The sequence below is a fragment of the Lepidochelys olivacea genome (genome assembly GCF_965140295.1).
Source record: "Lepidochelys olivacea isolate rLepOli2 genome assembly, chromosome: 6".
Lineage (NCBI taxonomy): Eukaryota > Metazoa > Chordata > Testudines > Cheloniidae > Lepidochelys > Lepidochelys olivacea.
Window position 1 is genome coordinate 123,500,654 of NC_140416.1, and position 23,219 is coordinate 123,523,872.

General features: G+C 43.3%; 1 protein-coding gene across 1 annotated transcript in view; it reads left to right on the forward strand.

Annotated features, from left to right (window-relative positions):
- The window catches only part of MAP4K5 (mitogen-activated protein kinase kinase kinase kinase 5), an 88,401-nt gene that overhangs the window by 20,947 nt on the left and 44,235 nt on the right, over nucleotides 1–23,219 (forward strand). The window contains exons 3-4 of the mRNA XM_084630823.1: nucleotides 5,856–5,913; nucleotides 22,971–23,061. Of these exons, the coding sequence (XP_084486949.1) occupies nucleotides 5,856–5,913; nucleotides 22,971–23,061 (149 nt within the window). The remainder of the gene's footprint in view (nucleotides 1–5,855; nucleotides 5,914–22,970; nucleotides 23,062–23,219) is intronic.

Sequence of the window (23,219 nt, forward strand, 5' to 3'; positions counted from 1 at the left end):
ACAGCAAGCGGAGTGGAGGCTCAATGTCTTCTTCACAGCAAAGGCCTTATGAGCCAAGTCTCTGGATCTGGCATCAGCTCAGCATCATAAGAATGGTCATGTTAATTCAGACCAATGGTCCATCTAGCCCAGTATCCTGTCTTCTGACAGCAGCCAGTGCCAGATCCTTCGGAGGGAATGAAGAGATCAGGGCAATTAGCGAGTGATCCATCCCCTGTCATCCAGTCCCAGCTTTTGGCAGTTGGAGGTGTAGGGACACCCAGAGCATGGATTTGCCCCCCTACCATCTTGGCTAATAGCCACTAATGGACCTATCCTCCATGAACTTACCTCATTCTCTTTTGAACCCTGTTATAGTGTTGCCTTCGCATCATCTCTGACAGCGAGTTCCACATGTTGGGTGAACAAGTACTTCCTTATGTTTTAAACCAGCTGCCTGTTAATTTAAGTGGTGACCCCTGGTTCTTGTGTTATGTGAAGGGGTAAATAACACTTCCTTATTTACTTTCTCCACACTATTCATGATTTTATAGACCTCTGTTGTATTCCTCCTTCATCGTCTTTTCTAAGCTGAACAGTCCTAGCCTTTTTACTCTCTCCTCCTGTGGAAGCTGTTCCATAAACCTCATCATTTGTGTTGCTCTTCTCTTTATATTTACCAATTCTAATGTATCTTTTTTGAGATGGGATGACCAAGAGGTGTGGGCATACCATGGATTTATATAGTGATATCATGACATTTTCTATCTTCTGTATCCTTTTCCTAATGATTCCTAACTTTGTTAGGTTTTTTTTTTTTGACTGCCATTGCATAATGAGCAGTTGTTTTCAGAGAACTATCCATGATGACTCCAAAATCATCTTTGAATGGTAACAGCTAATTTAGACCCCATCGTTTTGTATATATAGTTGGGATTATTTTTTCTAGTGTGCATTACTTTGCATTTATCAACGTTGAATTTCATCTGCCATTTTGTTGTTCTGCCTCTGTGAAGGGATTCGCAAAAAGAAAAGGAGTACTTGTGGCACCTTAGAGACTAACCAGTGTATTTGAGCATGAGCTCACGAAAGCTCATGCTCAAATAAATTGGTTAGTCTCTAAGGTGCCACAAGTACTCCTTTTCTTTTTGCGAATACAGACTAACACGGCTGTTACTCTGAAACCTGTGAAGGGATTGAGTAGGCTGCCTTGGGCTTCAAAGCTGGGCAAGTTGGGAACTTGCTACCAGATTATCATGCTTGTAGTTCTGAAATCTGTGACTGCTACCAAGCAGAAGCATTGAAGACCCAAGAACCAAGGCATCAGCATAGATGTGCTAAGGCTGACTTCAGCTTTTAAATGAACTTAAAAGACTTTTCATCAGAAACTGTAGAACATTGGTAAGGGATGCAAAAGGACACAAGGAGATGGCCAGCGGAGTCAAGGACAATAAAGAATAGGGTTCTTTTAAGTATATTGGGAACAAAAAGGAGTCCTAATAGTGATACTAGCCCAGTTCTTGATGGAAATGGTAGAACTGTCAATAATGCAGGAATGTTCAATAAATATTTCTGTGCGGTATTTGTGAAAAAGGTAAATAATATAAACAAAGGATCATTAAATACTTTCCATTTCAACAGTAACTGATGAGAAGGTTAAACAGCAGCTATTAAAGTTAGACATTAAAAATCAGCAGGTCTGGATAACTTGCATTCAAGAATTTTAAAAGATCTGTGGAGGAGCTCTCTGGACTGTTAATGTTGATTCTCAGTAAATCTTGGAATACTGCAGAAGTTCCAGAGGACTGGAAGAATGTTGTTACAGTATTTTAAAAAGGGTAAAATGGACAACCTATATAATTATAGCCCTGTTCAGTGTGACTTAAATCATGAGCAAAATAATGGAACAGCTGATATGGGACTCAAGTATAAAGAATTAAAAGGGTAATATAATGTCAGACAGGAAAGGGTTTATGGAAATGTATTTGTATTATCATAGCACCCTAGAGCCAAGCCCCAGTCATAGATAAAAAAAAACGAGGGTCCATGTGGCACTTTAGAGACTAACAAATTTATTTGGGCATAAGCTTTTGTTGGCTAGAACCCTCTTCATTGGATGAATGGAGTGAAAATACAGGAGCAGGTATAAATATGTGAAAGGTTTGGGGGTTGCTTTACCAAGTCTGAGGTCAGTCTAACGAGTTAAATCAATTAACAGCAGGATACCAAAGGAGGAAAAATAACTTTTGAAGTGCTAAGAGAGTGGCCCATTACAGACAGTTGACAAGAAGGTGTGAGTAACAGTAGGGAGAAATTAGTATTGGGGAAATTAAGTTTAGGTTTTGTAATGACCCAACCACTCCCAGTCTCTATTCGGGCCTAATGTGATGGTATCCAGTTTGCAAATTAATTCCAGTTCTGCAGCTTCACATTGGAGTCTGTTTTTGAAGTTTTTTTTGTTGAAGAATTGCCACTTTTAGATCTGTTGTTGAGTGACCAGAGAGATTGAAGTGTTCTCCTACTGGTTTTTGAATGTTATGATTCCTGATGAAACCAGTCATGGATCAAGACTCCCTTATGCTAGGTGCTGTACAAACACAGAACAAAGAGACTGTCCTTGCCCTCAAAGAGCTTACAATCTAAGTACAAGACAAGAGACAACAAATGAATAGACAGACCCACGGGGGGCCGGGGGGCAAGTCGTTTATTTTTGATCTTGTCCAACTGGATATCTTTTTGTGAAGATTACACTTTTGTTTGATAATGGTAATAGTGTTGATGTAATATACTTAGACTTCTGCAAGGTGTTTGACTTGGTACCTCACAACATTTTGCTTAAGAAGATAGAACAATACAAAGTCAATATGTAACATATTAAATCGTTCAAAAACTTGTTAACAGTTGATAGGTCTCAAGATGCAGTTGTAAACACGAAATCATCTAGTGGGTTTCTGCAGAGTTTGATTCTTGGCCCTGTGCTTTTTAATATTTTTATAAATGATGTGGAAGAAAGTAAAATTATTACTGAAAGTTTGCAGATGGCCCAAAGATTGGGGGAGTGGTAAATAATGGAGAAGACAGGTCATGATATAGAGCAATCTGGATTGCTTGGTAAGCAGGGCATAAGCAAATAATATACAGTTCAGTATGGCCACGTGTCAGATTGTACGTCTAGGAACAAAGATGCAGGCCTTCCTTACAGGCTGGGGGACTCTATCCTGGGAAGAAGAGACTCTGAAAAAGGCCGGGGTGGGGCATGGTAGATAATTGGCTGAACATGAGCTCCCAGTATGACGTTGAAGTCAAAAGGGCTAATGCCATCCTTAGATGTATAAGAGGAAATCTCAAGTAGCAGTAGGGTGAGTATATTGCCTCTGTATTTGGCACTGATGCAACCATTACTGAAATATTGTGTCCAGGTCTGATGTCCGCAATTCCAGAATGAGGGTGAAAAATTAGAGAGGATTCAGAGAAGTGACTGGAAGACATACCTTTATAATGAGAGATTCAAGGAGCTCAATCTATGTAATTTAACAGAAATCTGACAAGCCCGCTATTATTATTCTAGCACACAAAGGTATAAAAAAGTCCAATGACCGGAAGCTGAAGCTAGACAAATTCAGACTAGAAATAAAGTGCAAATTTTGAACAGTGAGGGTAATTTAACCATTTGGAACAACTTACTCCAAGGGTTGTGGTGGATTCTCTATCACTGAAAATTTTTTAAATCCATATTGGATGATTTTCTAAAAGATCTGCTTTGGTTCAACCACAGCTATTGGATTTGAGCAGGGATTAATTCAGGGAAGTTCTGTGGTCTGTGTTATGCTGGAGGTCAGACTAGATTATCACAATGATCCTTTTGGTCTTAAAAGCTGTGAATCAGTGCCAGGTATTTTCAGAATGCCAAAGAAGGTTGGCAGACTGCATCCTATCTACTTGACATTTGCATAACATCCCTGTAGCAATGGCAGCTATTGCTTACATGGAAAAGTAGAATCGGGAAAGGCTATAGTGTGTTATATGTTTCAACTTCTAAAAAATGCAATTGAACAGCTGGAAGCAAAGAGGGAAAAGCCAACACTATGTGATCAGCCATATCTCTGGGGACACCAGTAAGCGCTTCATGAGTCACAGTGTGAGCGAATCTGTCCTTGGTCTCTAATGAGAATCTCCATATTTCCTAATGGTATTGTCAGGCCTGCAATGTCAGGAAGACCCTTATCCTGTATTCTGACCAAGTCACTTTACCTCTTGGCTTCGACACAGACTACTTCTGCGCTGATTCACTCTGTAGAAGTGCAAAGTGATTCTCCTGCGCTCTAGAAAGCCAGTCAATGTGAAAGGTTACTCTCAGAAGTGGAGAAAGTTTTCCTCTGTGGACAGTGGATAACAATCTATGTTCCGCCTCCATATCTTCTCGTTTGGGCTATTCGCTCAGCGTCGTCTTGTCTTCAGTCGAGCTGCACCTGTCTGCCATCTCAGCATGTCACTTGCAGTGGATGGTTCTGCGACCTCCAGTTGCCTGACAACCTCCGGATTTTGAAAGGGCTGGTTGTTGTCTTCTGAAGGTTAGAGGATCTGTCGTGACATGGAACCTTGACTTGGTGCTGACAAAGATGAGGGATTCAGCTTTAGAGTTCTTGGGCTACTGCTCCTTATTCCTCCTAGTGTTAAAATCAGCATTACTAATCTGGGGGAGGAGTGCGTTGTGTGCTTCAAGGGTTGAGCCTCCTTTCTCCTCATTCCAGGGGGACGAACTTGCTCTGTATCCTCATCCTGAGTTCTTGCTAAAAGCAGTGTCCGAATTTCATCTATCTCAAGTGGTTTATTTCCCAGATTCCTCCTGTAACCTCACTCCATATCCAAGGTGCCCAGAGAAATGTGTGTTTCTATTTTGGATGGGGATAAAACAATTAGGAATAGATTTCTTGTAACCTTTGGATGATCGGTGGAAGGGAGATGCCACTTCCATTCAGCACCTGCCTAAGTGAATTAGGCTGTACGTCAAAAATAATGTACCTTAGCGAGGGTGACAGCACCTGCGTGACTTAGTGCTCACTTTACTGGAGCTGAGATAACATGAAATCCCTGTGAAATGTTTCCATCATAGAAATCTGCAAGGCTGATCACTGGGGTTCTAATCACATATTTGTGCAGCACTACTCTCTTAACTTTGGCATCTTGATCTTATACTATGAGAGAGCAGTTCTGTGATCCATGATTAGTTAGAACTCATCAGCCTACCTTCCCTGAGGGCTGAACTGCTGGCTAGACTCACACAAGCAGGACAACGCAGAGGCTGCCGTGGAGTGAAGATTAAGGTTACTTATGAGAAATGGTGGCTATTTTAAGAATGTTGCCTCTGCATAGTCTCACTGCTCATCTACCTTCCCCTCTTCGTATGAGTTCTGCTTACACAACGCTCTGGGGGTTAGTGGTAGGAAATGAGGGAGTGGGGACTGCGCAGTCCTTTATAACCTCACCTCTGACCGACTGGTGCTGCAAGAGGCTGCTGGTGCCGTCCAGACAGGCTCCCGAAGGGTTCTACCGCAGCAGCCCGGAGGAGTACATCCCACAAGCATGAATGTGTAGAGACACCAGTTGCAGTAATACTAACTGTATTTTTCTGAGCTTGATTAGGGTAAATGTTAGCACACTGGTGGCACCCCAAGACCCCTGCCAGAATTAGGGCCCATTGTGCTTGGAGCTGTACAACCATAGAAACAGCCAATCTCTGCCCCAGAGGGCTTGCAATTAATTGCATTGTGCTGTACTATAATACAAGGCCTCACTACGTAAAAGGCCATTGTTTATAAGGCTATGTCCGATGCCCTTGCATTATGATTAAATATGTCTTAACTTTCTTATTTTAGGCCAGAAATCTTCATACAGGAGAGTTGGCTGCTGTAAAAATTATCAAGTTAGAGCCAGGTAAGTTTTGCATTCTTTCCCAGTACTGTTGGGAGGCACGTACTCTGTCACTAAACACTGCCATTTCCCCTGTATATTTGTGTTCACACAGCAGTAATAGGGTATTTGCATTTTATTACCATTCGCTGAAAAAATGGTGGTTGCAGTAGTTTCAGTGGTTTGGTTTCAGGAAACGCTGCAGAATTATTTAAAGCATGGTACACAATTACCTTTGGTTATTTCCTTTTTGTTGTTTCTCCTTCTTTCTTGTCTGTTTTATCTATCAGCTATTAATTTATAACGGTACGGTTTGTTTTATTAGTTTAAAGGCAAGAGGCATTTCTCCCCTCCCCCCCATAAATTGTTACAGAATAGCCTGTACATTAATGTCTGTTTACAGAGCTAGTGTTCAAACCTCTCCTGCAGGCACAACCCCCCCCCCCTCCCCCCCACAAATACTCTATGGGAGAGGCAGAGAGGAACAGGCAGTGTTGCTGCCTTCCATCTCTCTTGTCCTTTCCCTCTTGTCCCTCACCTCCACCAAGCTTCCTGCTAGGGATGCTTTTCTGGGCAGCGATGACTTCCTGTCCCAGTTCCTTTGATTGCAGCCTCCTCGGTTCCCATGGTCTGTGTGAGTCATTGTGTGAGAGCGGAGAGGTAAGGGGGAGTGCAAGTTCAGATTGAGGGAATTGGCTAATACCCATCTAGCTGTGTTAGGAAAGACCGTCTCTCTCACCCCTGCATGTTAATGTGCTGCCATTTTTCTATCCTGGGCTGATGAGAGCGCTGTAGATTTTCTCCTATCACCACCCTGTCCCGGTGCAGGAGAAGATAAGTCATTGCCCAGGATACCTGTTGATCTGAAGACTGACCTTGAAGTCCTGCAAGGAGAGGTGAAATCAGGAAGGGTGTCCACAATGGAAATTGGGATGAGACAATTAACCTGTTCCTGGAGTGTGAGAGAATTCCAACTCCTCTCCCAAAATGTAATCTGTATCACCTCTGAGTGCGCAGTGTTAATATCCCACTTTTTGCTCCCCTCTTCATTTTCAAATCCCTCCTTATAATTATCTTCCACGTATCCTTTCTGTGTTTGTCACTCTACAACTTGCTCAGCCTGATCTCTTGCCCCATGTTTTGTGTGGGATGCAGGACCTTCTTTGCTGAAAGCTGCAACTCTGCAATGTGCTGTTCCCTTACACCAAAGTGTTTTTGTGGCCTTCAGGGAAGGAGTACAGACTTTAGAGGGGTGATGGGAGGGAGCCGGGGAGTGAGTGTGTGTGTGTGTGACACAGAGAGAGAGAGCACATGCTCGTGCTAGTGAGTAAGATGTGGATTTTATGTTTGTTTCCTGGATTTTTTTTTTTTTTTAACTGCAAGGTACCCACAAGTTGTGAGCAATGGATATCTAGAAATTAAAATGTATTTGTCTGCAGAACCCATCTTAAAAATCAATAAGGCCTTCTTGAAGGTCAGGCTAGATGGTCAAGATGGCATTTGTTCACACAACGCACAGTCAACCTGTGGAACTCCTTGCCAGAGGTTGTTGTGAAGGCCAAGACTATAACAGCGTTTAAAAAAGAACTAGATAAATTCATGGAGGATAGATCCATCAATGGCTATTAGCTAGGATGGGTAGGGATGGTATCTGTAGCCACTGTTTGCCAGAAGCTGGGAATGGGCAACGGGATGGATCACTTGATGATTTTCTGTTGATTCCCTGTGAAACACCTGGCATTGGCCGCTGTTGGAAGACAGGATACTGGGATAGCTGGACCTTTGGTCTGATCCAGTATGGCCGTTCTTTATGTCCTTCTGACCTTAAGGTCTGAGTCTTCTGCAAATGCAGCCCAGCGCATGTCTGACTAGGTTTGGATGATTAGAACTCTATTCTAATGGCTGTGGCTCTGACTCAGCCCCTGCATCGTTTTACATAAACACCTTAATTCTAGTAGTCGCACTCTCGGAGCCCATTTATCCCAAACTAGAGCTAATTACCTGCTTAGATATTGGAGAGGTAGAGAACTGGGACCCAGGAGACCTGGGTCCTTTTCCCAGTTTTGTTTCTGTCTTGCTGTGTCACCTTGAACAAGTCACTTCACCTTTCTGTGCCTCTTGTCCTCTCAACTCTTGCTGATTTCTCTGTTCAAACTGTAAGCTCTTTGGCATAGGGACGGTCTCATACTTTGTGTCTATACAGTGCCCAGCACAATGGAGGCTTGACCTCAGTTGGGGCCTCCAGTTATGTGCTGCTACTCGCAATTGTTCATTGGCAAAATAGGAAGTTCTTGTTTACACATGTAAAATGCAGCTAGGGCTCTTTCTAATTTTGTGATGTTAAAGGAGAGGAAAACAGAGTCAACGTTAGTTTATACATAGATTCTGGTCAGCTTTATCCACCCACGTTTTCTTTTAGATAATACATCAAGAGGCAGTAAATCTTTCTTCCGACACCCTCTGCTGATGTACCCTAAATCGTAACCTCAGCTGGGGGCGTCACACTTACTGCAGAGAACAGGTTCTGCTTTCAAACACAAGGCCTGTGGATTGGCAGATGAGGCCCAACAGGTACTGCCAGCCTGTAGTGAGAGAGTTAAAGGCCAAATTTCAGAGTAACAGCCGTGTTAGTCTGTATCCGCAAAAAGAACAGGAGGACTTGTGGCACCTTAGAGACTAACAAATTTGTTTGAGCATAAGCTTTCGTGGGCTACAGCCCACTTCATCGGATGCATGCAGTGGAAAATACAGTAGGACGATTTTATATACACAGAGAACATGAAATAATGGGTGTTACCATGTACACTGTAATGAGAGTGATCAGTTAAGGTGAGCTAATACCAGCAAGAGAGAAAAAAAACCTTTTGTAGTGATGATCAAGATGGGCCGTTTCCAGCAGTTGATAAGAACGTGTGAGGAACAGTAGGGGGGAAAAATAAACATGGGGAAATAGTTTTACTTTGTGTAATGACACATCCACTCCCAGTCTTTATTCAAGCCTAATGTAATGGTGTCCAGTTTGCAAATTAATTCCAGTTCAGCAGTCTCTCGTTGGAGTCTGTTTTTGAAGGTTTTTTTGGTGTAATATTGCGACTTTTAGTTTCCGGTATAGGGTGGTGTTTATGTGACCATTGTTTATGTGCTTATTAGGACTGTAGTGTCCAGGGAGTGGATGTCTTGTGTGGACTGGTCCAGGCTGAGGTTGATGGTGGGATGGAAATTGTTGAAATCATGGTGGAATTCCTCAAGGGCTTCTGTTCCATGGTCCAGATGATGATGGTATCATCAATGTAGCGCTAGTAGAAGGCAGGGCAATGTTTTTTATGGAGAAGAGAGGGGTGGATTCAGCCTACTATGAATGCAGTAAAACTGTCCCCCTTGAGCCCTTAGGTTTCTGCTCCTGATCCAAATGAAATAGACCAGATGGTTGTATGTTTTTATGTGCTGCTTGGAAAGCTGTGAGGCAGGGACTTAATCCTCTGTTGTTAGAGGGAGGTGTGGGGAGGGAAAGAACCTTCAGAAGCTAGGGATTGTCCCTGCCTGTGCACTTCACTTTGAGTAGCAGAGTGAAACATACAACCACGTGACCCATTTCACTGCTGCTTACAATACTACTGTAATTAGCAATGGTGATTATAGCTTTGTAAATTTCACTGTACTGCTAGCCTGACTTGCCTCAGGCAAGTGACTTCTATTCAAGTTTTTTAGATGAGTTTTTTTAGTCAGCTCCCAGACTGCTGCGCTGGGCATCACAAAATGGGGAAGAGATGGCCAGCCCTCTGTGGAGATAGAGGTGGTTAGGGACTATTTAGAAAAGCTGGACGTGCACAAGTCCATGGGGCCGGACGAGTTGCATCCGAGAGTGCTGAAGGAATTGGCGGCTGTGATTGCAGAGCCATTGGCCATTATCTTTGAAAACTCGTGGCGAACGGGGGAAGTCCCGGATGACTGGAAAAAGGCTAATGTAGTGCCAATCTTTAAAAAAGGGAAGAAGGAGGATCCTGGGAACTACAGGCCAGTCAGCCTCACCTCAGTCCCTGGAAAAATCATGGAGCAGGTCCTCAAAGAATCAATCCTGAAGCACTTACATGAGAGGAAAGTGATCAGGAACAGCCAGCATGGATTCACCAAGGGAAGGTCATGCCTGACTAATCTAATCGCCTTTTATGATGAGATTACTGGTTCTGTGGATGAAGGGAAAGCAGTGGATGTATTGTTTCTTGACTTTAGCAAAGCTTTTGACACGGTCTCCCACAGTATTCTTGTCAGCAAGTTAAGGAAGTATGGGCTGGATGAATGCACTATAAGGTGGGTAGAAAGGTGGCTAGATTGTCGGGCTCAACGGGTAGTGATCAATGGCTCCATGTCTAGTTGGCAGCCGGTATCAAGTGGAGTGCCCCAAGGGTCGGTCCTGGGGCCGGTTTTGTTCAATATCTTCATAAATGATCTGGAGGATGGTGTGGATTGCGCACTCAGCAAATTTGCGGATGATACTAAACTGGGAGGAGTGGTAGATACGCTGGAGGGGAGGGATAGGATACAGAAGGACCTAGACAAATTGGAGGATTGGGCCAAAAGAAATCTGATGAGGTTCAATAAGGATAAGTGCAGGGTCCTGCACTTAGGACGGAAGAACCCAATGCACAGCTACAGACTAGGGACCGAATGGCTAGGCAGCAGTTCTGCGGAAAAGGACCTAGGGGTGACAGTGGACGAGAAGCTGGATATGAGTCAGCAGTGTGCCCTTGTTGCCAAGAAGGCCAATGGCATTTTGGGATGTATAAGTAGGGGCATAGCGAGCAGATCGAGGGACGTGATCGTTCCCCTCTATTCGACATTGGTGAGGCCTCATCTGGAGTACTGTGTCCAGTTTTGGGCCCCACACTTCAAGAAGGATGTGGATAAATTGGAGAGAGTCCAGCGAAGGGCAACAAAAATGATTCCGGGTCTGGAACACATGAGTTATGAGGAGAGGCTGAGGGAGCTGGGATTGTTTAGTCTGCAGAAGAGAAGAATGAGGGGGGATTTGATAGCTGCTTTCAACTACCTGAAAGGAGGTTCCAAAGAGGATGGCTCTAGACTGTTCTCAATGGTAGCAGATGACAGAACGAGGAGTAATGGTCTCAAGTTGCAGTGGGGGAGGTTTAGATTGGATATTAGGAAAAACTTTTTCACTAAGAGGGTGGTGAAACACTGGAATGCATTACCTAGGGAGGTGGTAGAATCTCCTTCCTTAGAGGTTTTTAAGGTCAGGCTTGACAAAGCCCTGGCTGGGATGATTTAACTGGGAATTGGTCCTGCTTCGAGCAGGGGGTTGGACTAGATGACCTTCTGGGGTCCCTTCCAACCCTGATATTCTATGATTCTATGATTACAAACCATTGCTAGCATGAGTTCCTTCTTAGGAGGTGCTTGCACAGACTGCTGGTGAAGACCTTGTGGGGGTATTATTTTTAAGGCTGGATTACAGTATTTCTTTATTCTATGAAGTGTTTGCTCACATGGCCTCAATGATGCAGTCTATTTAGAATGCAGCAGCTCACATTCTTTCAGGTAGACGTGGCTGTCTCAACATATCACACTCATCTTATTAAAAATCTCTGCATTGGCTTTGGGGGAGATTTTGTATTTATATAAAGTTTTTACTTATTTTGAAAGTTTTGAATGGATTTTGTCCAATATATTAGGGGCGTTTCAGATTAAACAGTAGTCAGGCTGTAGTACTGTCAGCCCTGGCATCAGGTCAATGCGAAAAACTCTTCCAATTAATTTTGGAGCTCTTGCAGAGAATACAACTCCTTTCAACCCAAACCCAGAGTGTAGCAAATATGGTATCTTCAGTACAGCGTTGAAGACATTTGAGTATCTAAGTAGGCAGAATGGAACATTTGGTGGTTGAGGTAGGGGGCTAAGTCTTTGCATTTAGCCCGGAGGACACAGCTAGAGATGAGATTGATTATGTGCTGTTAAAAATTCTGAATGTTGCTGACACTAGAGAAATGAAGGAGCTTGGCTAACTTTGAGTTCTGTATGGTCCTTTTCAGCTGAAAGGGATGGTCAGCATAATAGGGGACCTCAGAGAAGAGGAAGGAAGCAAATGAGGAAAAGAAAGAATGATGGAGCAAGTGATTTATATATTCATAGAATCCAGGGCCACAAGGGACCACTGTGATCATCTAATCTGACCTCATGTATCACACAGGACAGAGAACTTCCCAAGCAGATCTTTTAGAAAAACGTCCAATTTTGGTTGAAAAATTGTTAACAATGGAGAATCCACCACGACCCTGTGTAAATTGTTCCAAAAGTTAATTACTCTCCCAGTTAAATGTATGCCTTATTTCCAGTCTGAATTTGTCTAGCTTTAACTTCCAGCCATGTGCACTGAATCAGAGGTGAAAAAAGGCTGCCCAAAATCAGGTGGTAGCTGAGAAATTCTCACTGGAGTATGGGACCCATAGAGAAGACGACCCAGAGAAAGAAACTGCTTAATTTTAGGATGGGAATGGTTTGTGTTTTGTTCCCATTACCAATCTAACGGTGGTAATTGGATTAGCAGGCAAAAGAAACTTGGAAGTAAAACTAAAGTTGCAAAATTGTTAAATCTCTTCTTCCACCTGGCTTGTCCCCTTCCTCTAAACAAAGGAAACTAACTCCCGCCTTCATCCCCCCGTTTAGAAGGCTTCAGTCCTGAATTTGTTTGACCGTCTGTGCAATGTGCTAGCTCAGCTACCCATTACTTAGACCGTACTAATAAAATTGGACTAGACAGTGTTTTTCACTTCTTTTGGCACAGACTCTGGAGAGCATTTAGCCAAAAACATTCTGGCACGCTAGTGACATTTCCCAATATTCACTGAGTTCAAATGCTTCACATAACTTGAGAGCCAGCTCAATTTCAGAAACTAATTCTCACTGTACTCAGTATTTTCAGGAGACCTGTGCAAAAGCCAAAATTATGTGAAACACAAAAGCCACTTCCTTGTATGGGTTTAGCAGATGAACTAATGGAATAGCAGATGCAGAAGGACAATTATTTGTCAGTATAATTCTTCTCTGCGGAGCCTTCTCTTTAGGAAAATACAGTAAAAATTACTTTTGAAATTAATGGGAATCTACATTGCAAATACTGCTGTACCATTAAATAAAAACACTGGGAATATTTGACTTATGTTTGTAATGCTCTAAATAGACCCCTTTACAAATTTACTGAAGTATCTAGTTGCTGGTTTTCATTTGGTTTTGGGAGAATTGGTCTGATGTCTTTATTTTTCTTGTAGAAACATTCTGTTTGGGGCAAAAGAAGCTAGTTATTGTATTTGAAGTTGGACTATTGATGTATCTTGTACTATGTTGATTGAAGTTGGAAGTTTGGAGATTTTACTGCCATAGCAAATAACTGTACACACGTGTGGAGTTTGGCTTTCATAAAGTCAGAACAGGGTGTTTTGTTTGCAATGTTAGTTTCTGCACTTTGTGATTCATGTTCTGAAGTCACTTTTTTTTTAATATTTGATCATATCTGTTGAACTATTACAGCCAGATCCTCAACCACTGTTCTGGCCTCTTTGGCCCATTCTTGCAGGAGCTGGAAAGCTGCCTTAATAAGGAATATGTTGGGGATTGAAAGAGGGTGAGGAGAGATTGTTGGAACAACCATTGTCTACTCTGGCAATCCCTGGCTGTGTAGCAGTCCCTAGGGGGCCATTACCAGATGGTGTAAGTAGGAGCAACCCTGAGACTGCTTTAATTTAACATGTGGCTGAACTGGCCCTGGCAGTCCCTAAGATCGGAAGAGTATGAAAATGACTTTGTTACCTTTAACTTTAAGGTTTGTTACCACCACCTTGTGCTGAGTGCAACCTCGCTGTACTTAAGAATCTGGTCCGTAGTGTGTGACCATGTTAGGTTGGTGGTTTTTTTTGTTTTTTTTTAAAAGCTTCATGAGCTATGAAGTGGTCTGGTGTTGGCCCTGTAGCCTTTCACTTCTGACACTTGGATTCAAATGCTGACTCTTAGTCTGGTCCCATTCTAATCCTGGTAGATATCATTTCACTAAACAAGATCACTATGCAATTTGACATGATAGATCATTCTTCGCTTACGACACACCCAGAACTTGAATTGCAGTTTTAGGGGCATACTGGAGGAGTTTGAGCGAGACGGCGCATTCGAGTAAGGTGTCGTGTAAGCAAATTGATCAATATGGTTGGAGGTGGTTCATTGTCAGGGTAGGCCATGGCTTTGAACTGGCGCTGAACATTCTCTCTCTCAAGGGCTTGGCTGGCTCGTTCTTTCTTGCATAGGCAGGGGTCTAACTGGTCACGATATACGGGGTCAGGAAGGAATTCTCCCCCAGGTCAGATTGGCCGTGGTCTTGTGGGTTTTTCCACCTTCCCTGCAGCGTGTGGGTCACTTGCCAGGCTTATCTGGGTATAACCATTTCCCTGGCATGTGGGGCCCTCAAGCACTGATGCCCCTCGGTCCCTCCTATTCTCTGTCTCTGGCACATAATGGTCTAGTCTCCTATGGGCTGTAATACTTTGGTCTCATTTATGTTGTTGGGTTAGTTTGGGGCACTGGATGGGGTTGGTGGCCTGTGATATACAGGAGGTCAGACAAGGTGATCTAGTGCTCCCTTCTGGCCTTAATCTCTATGACCGTAACCTTCAGTTTCATGAGTACCATATTCATGAGCTTTTGAACAAACAAACCTCTTTTCAGGATATATAGAAAGCAAAACAGAATCAACATAGTGTTTTTAATTGCTATTTGTGATGCAGAAGGCATGCAGTAATGCACAATTTAAATTAATGCAATAAAAATACCAAGTGCTGTGAAATGTATTTCTTGAAATCTAGTGTCATTTTATTACTTTGATTATTACATATTATGCATCTATGAGTGTTCTCATAATTAACTATTCTTATGTCAGATAGCTATGTGTCTCGGTTATACGTTTTCCATTCTCAGCTTAACCTTTTACTGGCTGTGTGAAGGGGCACTCACCTCTTGAGTGCCTCATTTTGGCTGGGAGTGATATTGCAGTCCGAATGACACCCTTCCAGGGCGTTAAAGAGTCAGTCAACGGTCTATTTGCTCTCACTAGGATCTTCAGCCCTGGCTCTGGGCCACTTAAATTCAGCCCTTTGTTCAGGCTCCCAAATAGGCTCCATCCCTTCTTGGGGTTTATGCCACTTCATGTGGCCAGGAGGGGAGCCCGGGCCCACCACTAATATCGGCTCCAGCCCAAGAACCTTATAAACGGCAGCCATGTAATGCTTGATTCAATTCATTGCTGCTTCTTCCTTGAGCCTCTTCCTACCTGGACCCTGTAGGTTCACCGTTATCTCAGTACTAAGGTTCTTAGGTTCTCTCCCTGCAAACCCAGCTATGCAAAACTCAACCAGAAAACAAACTCTGGCTGTCCCTCAGCTCCCTTTGCCCAAAGAGGAGTGTCCTTCCTCGCCCCTCTCGTCCAAGGTGGGAACTGACCTCCTAAGGCCAGGCAGCTCCTTTTATCTGGGCCAGCAGGCCCGATTGGCTATTACTAGCCTCTCTAGTCCTTGGAGGACTGGGTCTATGGTTTCCAAAATGGGTGCTCTGGAGTCTCTTCTTTAGGTAAGATTAGAGAACCCTCCTTTGCTGCTCTTTTCTGCTCAGCTCGCTGCTTCTTGGGGGAGCGGGAGGGATTGTAGGAGCGTGGGGCCCAGCAGAGTGTCTCGGAGGCCAAACACACCCCAACACAGACTGGTACAGAATTAATGAAATCAAGAAGGCAGCAGCATGGGAAGCGATTGAGGACAAGATGAAACTGGGAGGAAAGTTGGGGATGAGACAGTTCAGAAGCCAGAATGGAAAGCAACAGTGACCCGAAAGCATGAGACTTGGGAAGAAGGCAGACTGGGGTGGGAAGCATCTGCTGTTCCGTGGCTGTGCGAGGTTCAGGGGCCTGAATGCATATGGAGGAGGGAGGGAAGTAATGGGATCCAGTGGTTTGAGGTGAGACTAATTGACCATAGCCCCAGCAATATTTGTGACATGGAGTCCAGAGCTGGTCTCTCTGGCCTGCCAGCGCCCAGCAGCTGCAAATCCCCAGGAGGAGAGAGCTCCGCTGGGGCGGCTGTGTTACACTCCCAGAGCCTCCCACCCACTGATGCTTCCCTGGGCAAAGTCCCTGAAGCCACTCAAACTGACTACCTCATGCAGTTCCTTCCAATAATTCCACTGAGGGGTGGTGGCAGGCTGCTCCCTAGCTAACTAACAGCCAGGGGGAAGGGTTGACAGGGATCACCACATCTCAGAGGGATCATGTGTCTCACCGCTCTGAAGGAACTTTAAGATGGAGGCCATCAGGCCAAAGACAACCTCCTCCTCCATCAACAACAACCACATCTTGACTTTATCCCTTGGAAAGAGTCTCATTCTGCTCCACCCATCCTCTAGCCAGGACCAGAGTGTAGCTGCCTTACATAGGAGTGAGAGGTACAAGGTGATCCCGCAAATCTCCTAAACATTAGAGGGCCTACGAAGGGAACCTTGGGTACACCACTGAGGTTCTGGAAAGCTAGACCTGTCCAAGGGGGTGATATATGCAGCATCGTTATGGCTGTGTCGGCGCCAGGATATTAGAGAGACAAGATGGGTGAGGTAATATCTGTTATTGGACCAACTTCTGACGGTGGGAGAGACAAGCTTTCGCTCTACACAGAGCAAAAGTTAAAGCTGCTGTATTGATCAGTTCTAAACAGATTTTATGTCAGCTTAGATGACGAGCAATGTGGTTACCAATCAGAAGCCAGATATCTGCACATATCTCTGGGAGGGGAGGTCAAAGCACTAAATTCCATTTTAAAATAAAAATCTGCACCTTGTGAAACCTGTATCAGTCATCAGCACAGATCAGACCCCTGACTGGATTCACACACTGGATTTGGAATGATTTTTTTCCTAATATTGAATGGGATGAGGAGATCTCTGTAAATTTCTCTAGGGGTTTAGTGAGGTTTGGATATTGTACCTTGGGCAGCTTTGCTGTGGAGTTTGCATACAGAGAGGAATTGTTATAAAACTTCCCTTGCTTTTTCTGGGAGCTCTAATTGTTCAAATACAAACACTTGAAAAATGGCAGAGTTCAAGTCATTAGTTGTTTCCTGAGCTGGAATTTAGCCAGGGGACCCTTACGCTGATAAAACACGAGAGATATCTTTAACGGCTGCAAATGGTGCAAACTGCTCACTTGCATTTCACTGCCTTGAGTTTGATGCTGGCACACTGGTTCTGCAAATGCCACTTCTTCCAGCACCTTTGAAGCCCCGTCTACACTGGCGTCTTGTGGCAAAATAGATAACACCCATGAGGCAAATAATGTTATGCAGCTAGTTTGTGTGTAGCTGCTTCTGACCTGAAGACATGCTTTGTATCATTTGTTACCCCTCTGCCAGCAAGTCTAATATGGGTTCCTAACTCGTGTTACAGTTTACAGTGTTAGCATAGATCAGAAGTGCTGGCAAACTAGCTGGCAGGGTGCATTTTAGTCTCCCAGTGCTCCTGCCCAAATCTGAAGTGATGTCTTTGGCAACCCAGTCAAACCCCTTTCCTCTCAATTGCATGCAGGCGCAAGAGCTGCTGTGGCTTTTCTCAGCTCTGTCCATCCCATCTCTCTCTTCGCACATACACCCCTAATCCCATGATGCACCACTGAGATTATGCAAATACTGTTTTATTAAAACAATAACTATCTATTTGTCCCAGGGGGAATCTCTGAAAAATAAACAGTAACCCAGAGTCAGTCCAGGAGCTGCAAGGGTGTAGGTGTATCCGTGGCTTCTCGGGGTGCATGAGTGGCTCCTTACACAGGATGGTACCATTCATAGCAGGGCAGTGGAACAAATGAAAATGTGATCAAGAGCGAATATACCCTGTAAACCATAGACATTATGCCTCTGCTTGAAAGAGGTGCGTGCTCTGTGTATGTGGATCCAGGATGGACCAACACCAGATCTAGGATGGCTGATGAGAACTAATACTGGCTAGTTAGGCTAATTTTAAAACTTTAATTGCAACTGGAACCGTTCTCTAGTGTAGATGGGCCTTAGTGATTCTTGGAGAGGCCCTAACTTGCTTAGCTTGTGAGTTCTGGATGGGATCGCAGCGCAAGGTGATATGGTGACAGATTATAATAGTCTATTCTGTAGCACAGTTGGCAGGGAGAAGAGCAGATTGTTGAGCCAAATGGAGCAGGTTCAACCACCAGTTTTGATCTGGGGAAAGTACTTTATATTGTGACATCCTCTCTTCTGTATGTTGTATGTTTAACTGTATAGATACAATTACATAACGTTAGCAAGCTGCAGTGAGTCACCGTGCTGCTTGCATGATTTACAACAACTCCCCAAACCAGCTTTTTGCTCGGCATGCTGCATAACCTATAATTGCAAACATATGAGCAGACAAAAGTACATTTTTCCGATAACATGTTGTTTAGCACAAAGTGGTCTCTGATGACTAAACCAGAAGTAAATTGTTTTGCAAGCTACTTTGCTTAAAATCAGGTTCTTATTTTTGGTTGCTGTCTTCCTCCAAATGAAATGTTGAGAGCAAGTATTATTGTCATGCGGTATTGATAATTTTCTTCGCTTCATTCCAGTACGAGGTTAAGGAATAGTTCATCTTGGCCTCCCCATCTTTTCCTTTTCATAGTCTGTCCAAGATACTGCCACCTAGAGCCTCTTGCTCTTCCATTATTCTAGCAGCTTTTCTGCTTTTCTCCCTTAAACTTCTGCACTAATTCCCTTATTCTTTTGAAATTCCACCTCTTCCTCCCTTTAAAGTTGTACATATGACCTCTCTTTATCCTCTGTGTACTCCAGCCAAGTGTCTTTCCCTACTGCTCCATTCTTCACAGTTCCTTTCTCTTTGTCCACTACACTCAGGACAACCTCTCTCAACATCCAGCAAGCACCTCCTACCTCCTCCTTTGGATCCCTTCTAAAACCCTCTTTGCTAAGCAAGGCCTCTGTAAGGGCAACTCAGGCTGCTACCTATGATTGTGAGGTGTTTAGGGCTGGGACCTTGTTTGATCATCTCGTTGAAATAAAAGTGCCATGTATATTCAAGTCTCTGTTCATGAATAGACAGTACTTAGTGACGACCTCTGAAGTGAGGACATTTCTGTTAACAAGGGATTTGGCATCATTTGATGTGATGCAAACAGCTGGAGAACTGATATCATCTATAGAGACACTGTGGGTGAGGTAATATCTTTTATTGGACCAACTTCTATCTGTGACAGAGAAATTTTCGAGCTTCATAATCTGAAGAAAAGTTCTGTGACGTGCAAAAGCTCGTCTCTTTCACCAATAGAAGTTGGTCCAGTAAAAGATATTACCTCAGCACTTTGTCTCTCTCATATTCTGGAACCAACAAGGGTATAACAACACTGCAAACATTGTTATCTAGCGAAAGTTAATGCCTTCCTGGTGCTGATTTCTTCCTTCAGACTTACTCTTTTGGATTTGATATTGACCTTCTTTAAAAATGACATTAATTTTGAAATACTCCGGTCTGTTACACTTAAGTGTTTTAACAGTTTCCTGTAGAAAATTTGTCAGAGAAACTGGAGTGAATTAATCCACCTGACTCAAACCCAAAATTATTCTGTTCACAGTAATAGTTTTAGGCAGGTGCATGAATTCATGCCAAAATTCAGTGTAATCATGGGGTAACTCCCCTGTACAGTACAAAATGTGTGCAGAACTTGATCATCTGGTTTATAGAAACTACTTTATTATATTTATTTAGCTTGCAATGTATAAACAAAAAAGAATGGTTATCCCAGGTGCTTGGCTTCAGGCACCTCGAAGAGTCTTCTCTAATGTGACATTTTGAGTTCTACCTTCCCAGAAACCCATTGTGCTGCCAATGTTTTTTCCATGCCTGCTTTCCCACCCCAGTGAGGCCCTTCTCCATATACTCAACATTCAAAAGTCCTTGTGGTTTTACTTGAAGCAGACTAAGGCTTTTAGACAACCTTCTCTACTTCTTGTTTCACCTCACACCACTTCCTTGAGCAATGCTGTTAACAATAAGACTATGTATAAATAGCTGTCTGGCTGCATTTCAGATTGCTGTGACCTGACTGGCCATATCAATGCTCATTTGATCAATAGCCATGTGGGCCTCACTCAATACATTTGCTAAGTATTATTGCTTAGGTTCAGCATGTAGGATAGATGAGAGGGGAGTCCAAACACTCTAGTCTCCTAAAGCTCTTCTTTTGGGATATCTTTTATTCGAACTGGCCAGTTGTATTTGAAGGTTTCCCATTTGCTTGCATTCTTCAGAGGATACCTGTGCCTTGTCTCAGTTGTTAGGAAATACCCCCTGGTAGTGTCTTAAAAACCCCTCAAAGAACCTTCCTCTTCAGGGTTGGTATGTTTGCTTTTGCTCTTTGCTGTAGCCTTAACTTTGCATGTAGTGGCACCATGGAAGAGCAAAGAAAAAATACCCTGATGTCTTTTAAAGCCATTTTTTTTTTAAATCTATACTCTGGGTACAGATACCTTCATCATCATCATTGTTGTTACATGATGTCACTACAGGGCAGAGTTAAGGTTGTTTGGGTCACTTAACTGTGCAGTTCTTTTAAGTGTAACTTTAACTCTTCATTTCCTGGGTTTGTAATGCTAGGCTGTGAGATAACTGCAACATACCTGTAATGCTTTTTACCCTTGTTGTGGATATGTGCTCTCAACCTGACTCCATCTTAATGTCGTTTTGTCTTGGAATTTAAATGAGCATCTGTTGCCAAAGAAGCATCTGGCTGCAGAACATGCATTTAAAATTTACCTTCCAAAATTAGGCCCCCAATCACACTCTTCCTTAGCACCATCACCAGCCCCTTTGTGCCCTCTTTTCCTGGTTTCCATTGCAAGAAAGTGGCCATAGTAATGTTGGTGCCCCATCATTTAGGGTCTGATCCAACCCTTGTTGAAGTAAGTGGAAAGATACTCATTGACTTAATTGGAGCGGGACCAGGTCCAATTATATTTAAATTAATTGGAGCTGGTCCAGATCCCTTTATATTTAAATGGTGGAAATACCAAAGGCAGAGAACAGCCGCATTAAGTGTTTTTTAATTACCCTGTGTTCAAGACAGACATTGCTGAGGATGCATAGTTCTACTTATATAACCGCTATGATCCATCATCTTAAAATGCATCTGTAGCAAGGAGCTCAGCGTTTGGGACTCTGACTTTGGCCCCTCTCTTGGTCATCAGTGACCGAGAGTGCTCTGCTGGCAATACTCTGTCCCCCAGAATTAATTGGAAATGGAATATTTAAAAAAATAGTTTTTGTGGTGTCTGCTTTTGGGAGGGACCATTTCCTTCTACCTTCAGGGCTCTTGAATCACTGGTACTATACACCCTCCCTTCCCCATTGCGCAAATGAAGAGTTAGAACAACCCCTGCAGAACCAGTTAGTTTCCTTCCTAAAGTAGCCAGAGGAGCTGCCGAAAAGCATTGTATGGTGTTCCCATCCCTCTGAGTACGGTCTTTCCAGAGCACTCCCATTGCTTGCTGGCTAGTGAGTGAACTGATCTAATGTCTTAACTGATCATATTGCAGGCTACCTCTCGACGCCAGGCCAGCTCTTCTCCACTGGTCTTCAAGAAACATTTTGGTGTCATGCAAAGCATGTAAAAAAGATAGGAAAGTGAAAAGAAGGATATATATGAATCCCTGATATTGAATAGGATGATGTGTTGGAAACTCTCATAAAAGGGTCAGCAGTTATCAAAATACAGGTTTCAGAGAAACAGCCGTGTTAGTCTGTATTCGCAAAAAGAAAAGGAGGACTTGTGGCACCTTAGAGACTAACCAATTTATTTGAGCATAAGCTTTTGTGAGCTACAGCTCACTTCATAGGATGCATACTGTGGAAAATACAGAAGATGTTTTTATACACACAGACCATGAAAAAATGGGTGTTTATCACTACAAAAGGTTTTCTCTCCCCGCACCCCACTCTCCTGCTGGTAATAGCTTATGTAAAGTGATCACTCTCCTTACAATGTGTGTGATAATCAAGGTGGGCCATTTCCAGCACAAATCCAGGGTTTAACAAGAATGTCTGAGGAACAGTGGTGGGGGGGGGGGGGGAAGGAGGAATAAACAAGGGGAAATAGGTTACTTTTTATAATGAATCAACCATTCCCAGTCTCTATTCAAGCCTAAGTTAATTGTATCCAATTTGCAAATTAATTCCAATTCAGCAGTCTCTCGTTGGAGTCTGTTTTCGAAGTTTTTTTGTTGAAGGATAGTCGCTTTGAGATCAGAAATCGAGTGACCAGAGAGATTGAAGTGTTCTCCGACTGGTTTATGAATGTTATAATTCTTGACATCTGTTTTGTGTCCATTTATTCTTTTACGTAGAGACTGTCCAGTTTGACCAATGTACGTGGCAGAGGGGCATTGCTGGCACATGATGGCATATATCACATTGGTAGATGTGCAGGTGAATGAGCCTCTGATAGTGTGGCTGATGTTAGTAGGCTCTGTGATGGTATCCCCTGAATAGATATGTGGGCACAGTTGGCAACGGGCTTTGTTGCAAGGATAGGTTCCTGGGTTAGTGGTTCTGTTGTGTGGTATGTGGTTGCTGGTGAGTATTTGCTTCAGGTTGGGGGGCTGTCTGTAGGCAAGGACTGGCCTGTCTCCCAAGATTTGTGAGAGTGTTGGGTCGTCCGTCAGGATAGGTTGTAGATCCTTGATAATGCGTTGGAGGGGTTTTAGTTGGAGACTGAAGGTGACGGCTAGTGGCGTTCTGTTATTTTCTTTGTTAGGCCTGTCCTGTGTGTGTATAAAAACATCTTCTGTATTTTCCACAGTATGCATCCGATGAAGTGAGCTGTAGCTCACAATATCAAAATACAGTGTGGCTTGGGGTTTCATAATTATGTGCATGTTTTCAGACCTTTTCAAGCTCTTGGTCACTGTGTGCCCACTTCCCTCATTTACATATAGGTCTGTGTTTTATGTATGTTGTTGGCGTGACCATGCCATTTCTTTGTTTTACAGGAGATGATTTTTCATTGATACAGCAAGAAATCTATATGGTTAAAGAATGTAAACACTGCAACATTGTAGCCTACTTTGGGAGCTATCTCAAGTAAGTCCTGTTTAATTGTGTGCATTTCCACAACTCTTCCTCTACAGGGAGTACCACCCTTATCCTCGCGCCCCAGTCCCCTTCTCATTTGGTCTCTTGATTCCTAGTTGCCTTTTAAAATAGTGACTAATATTGCACCATCTCTGCTAGCCAGAAGC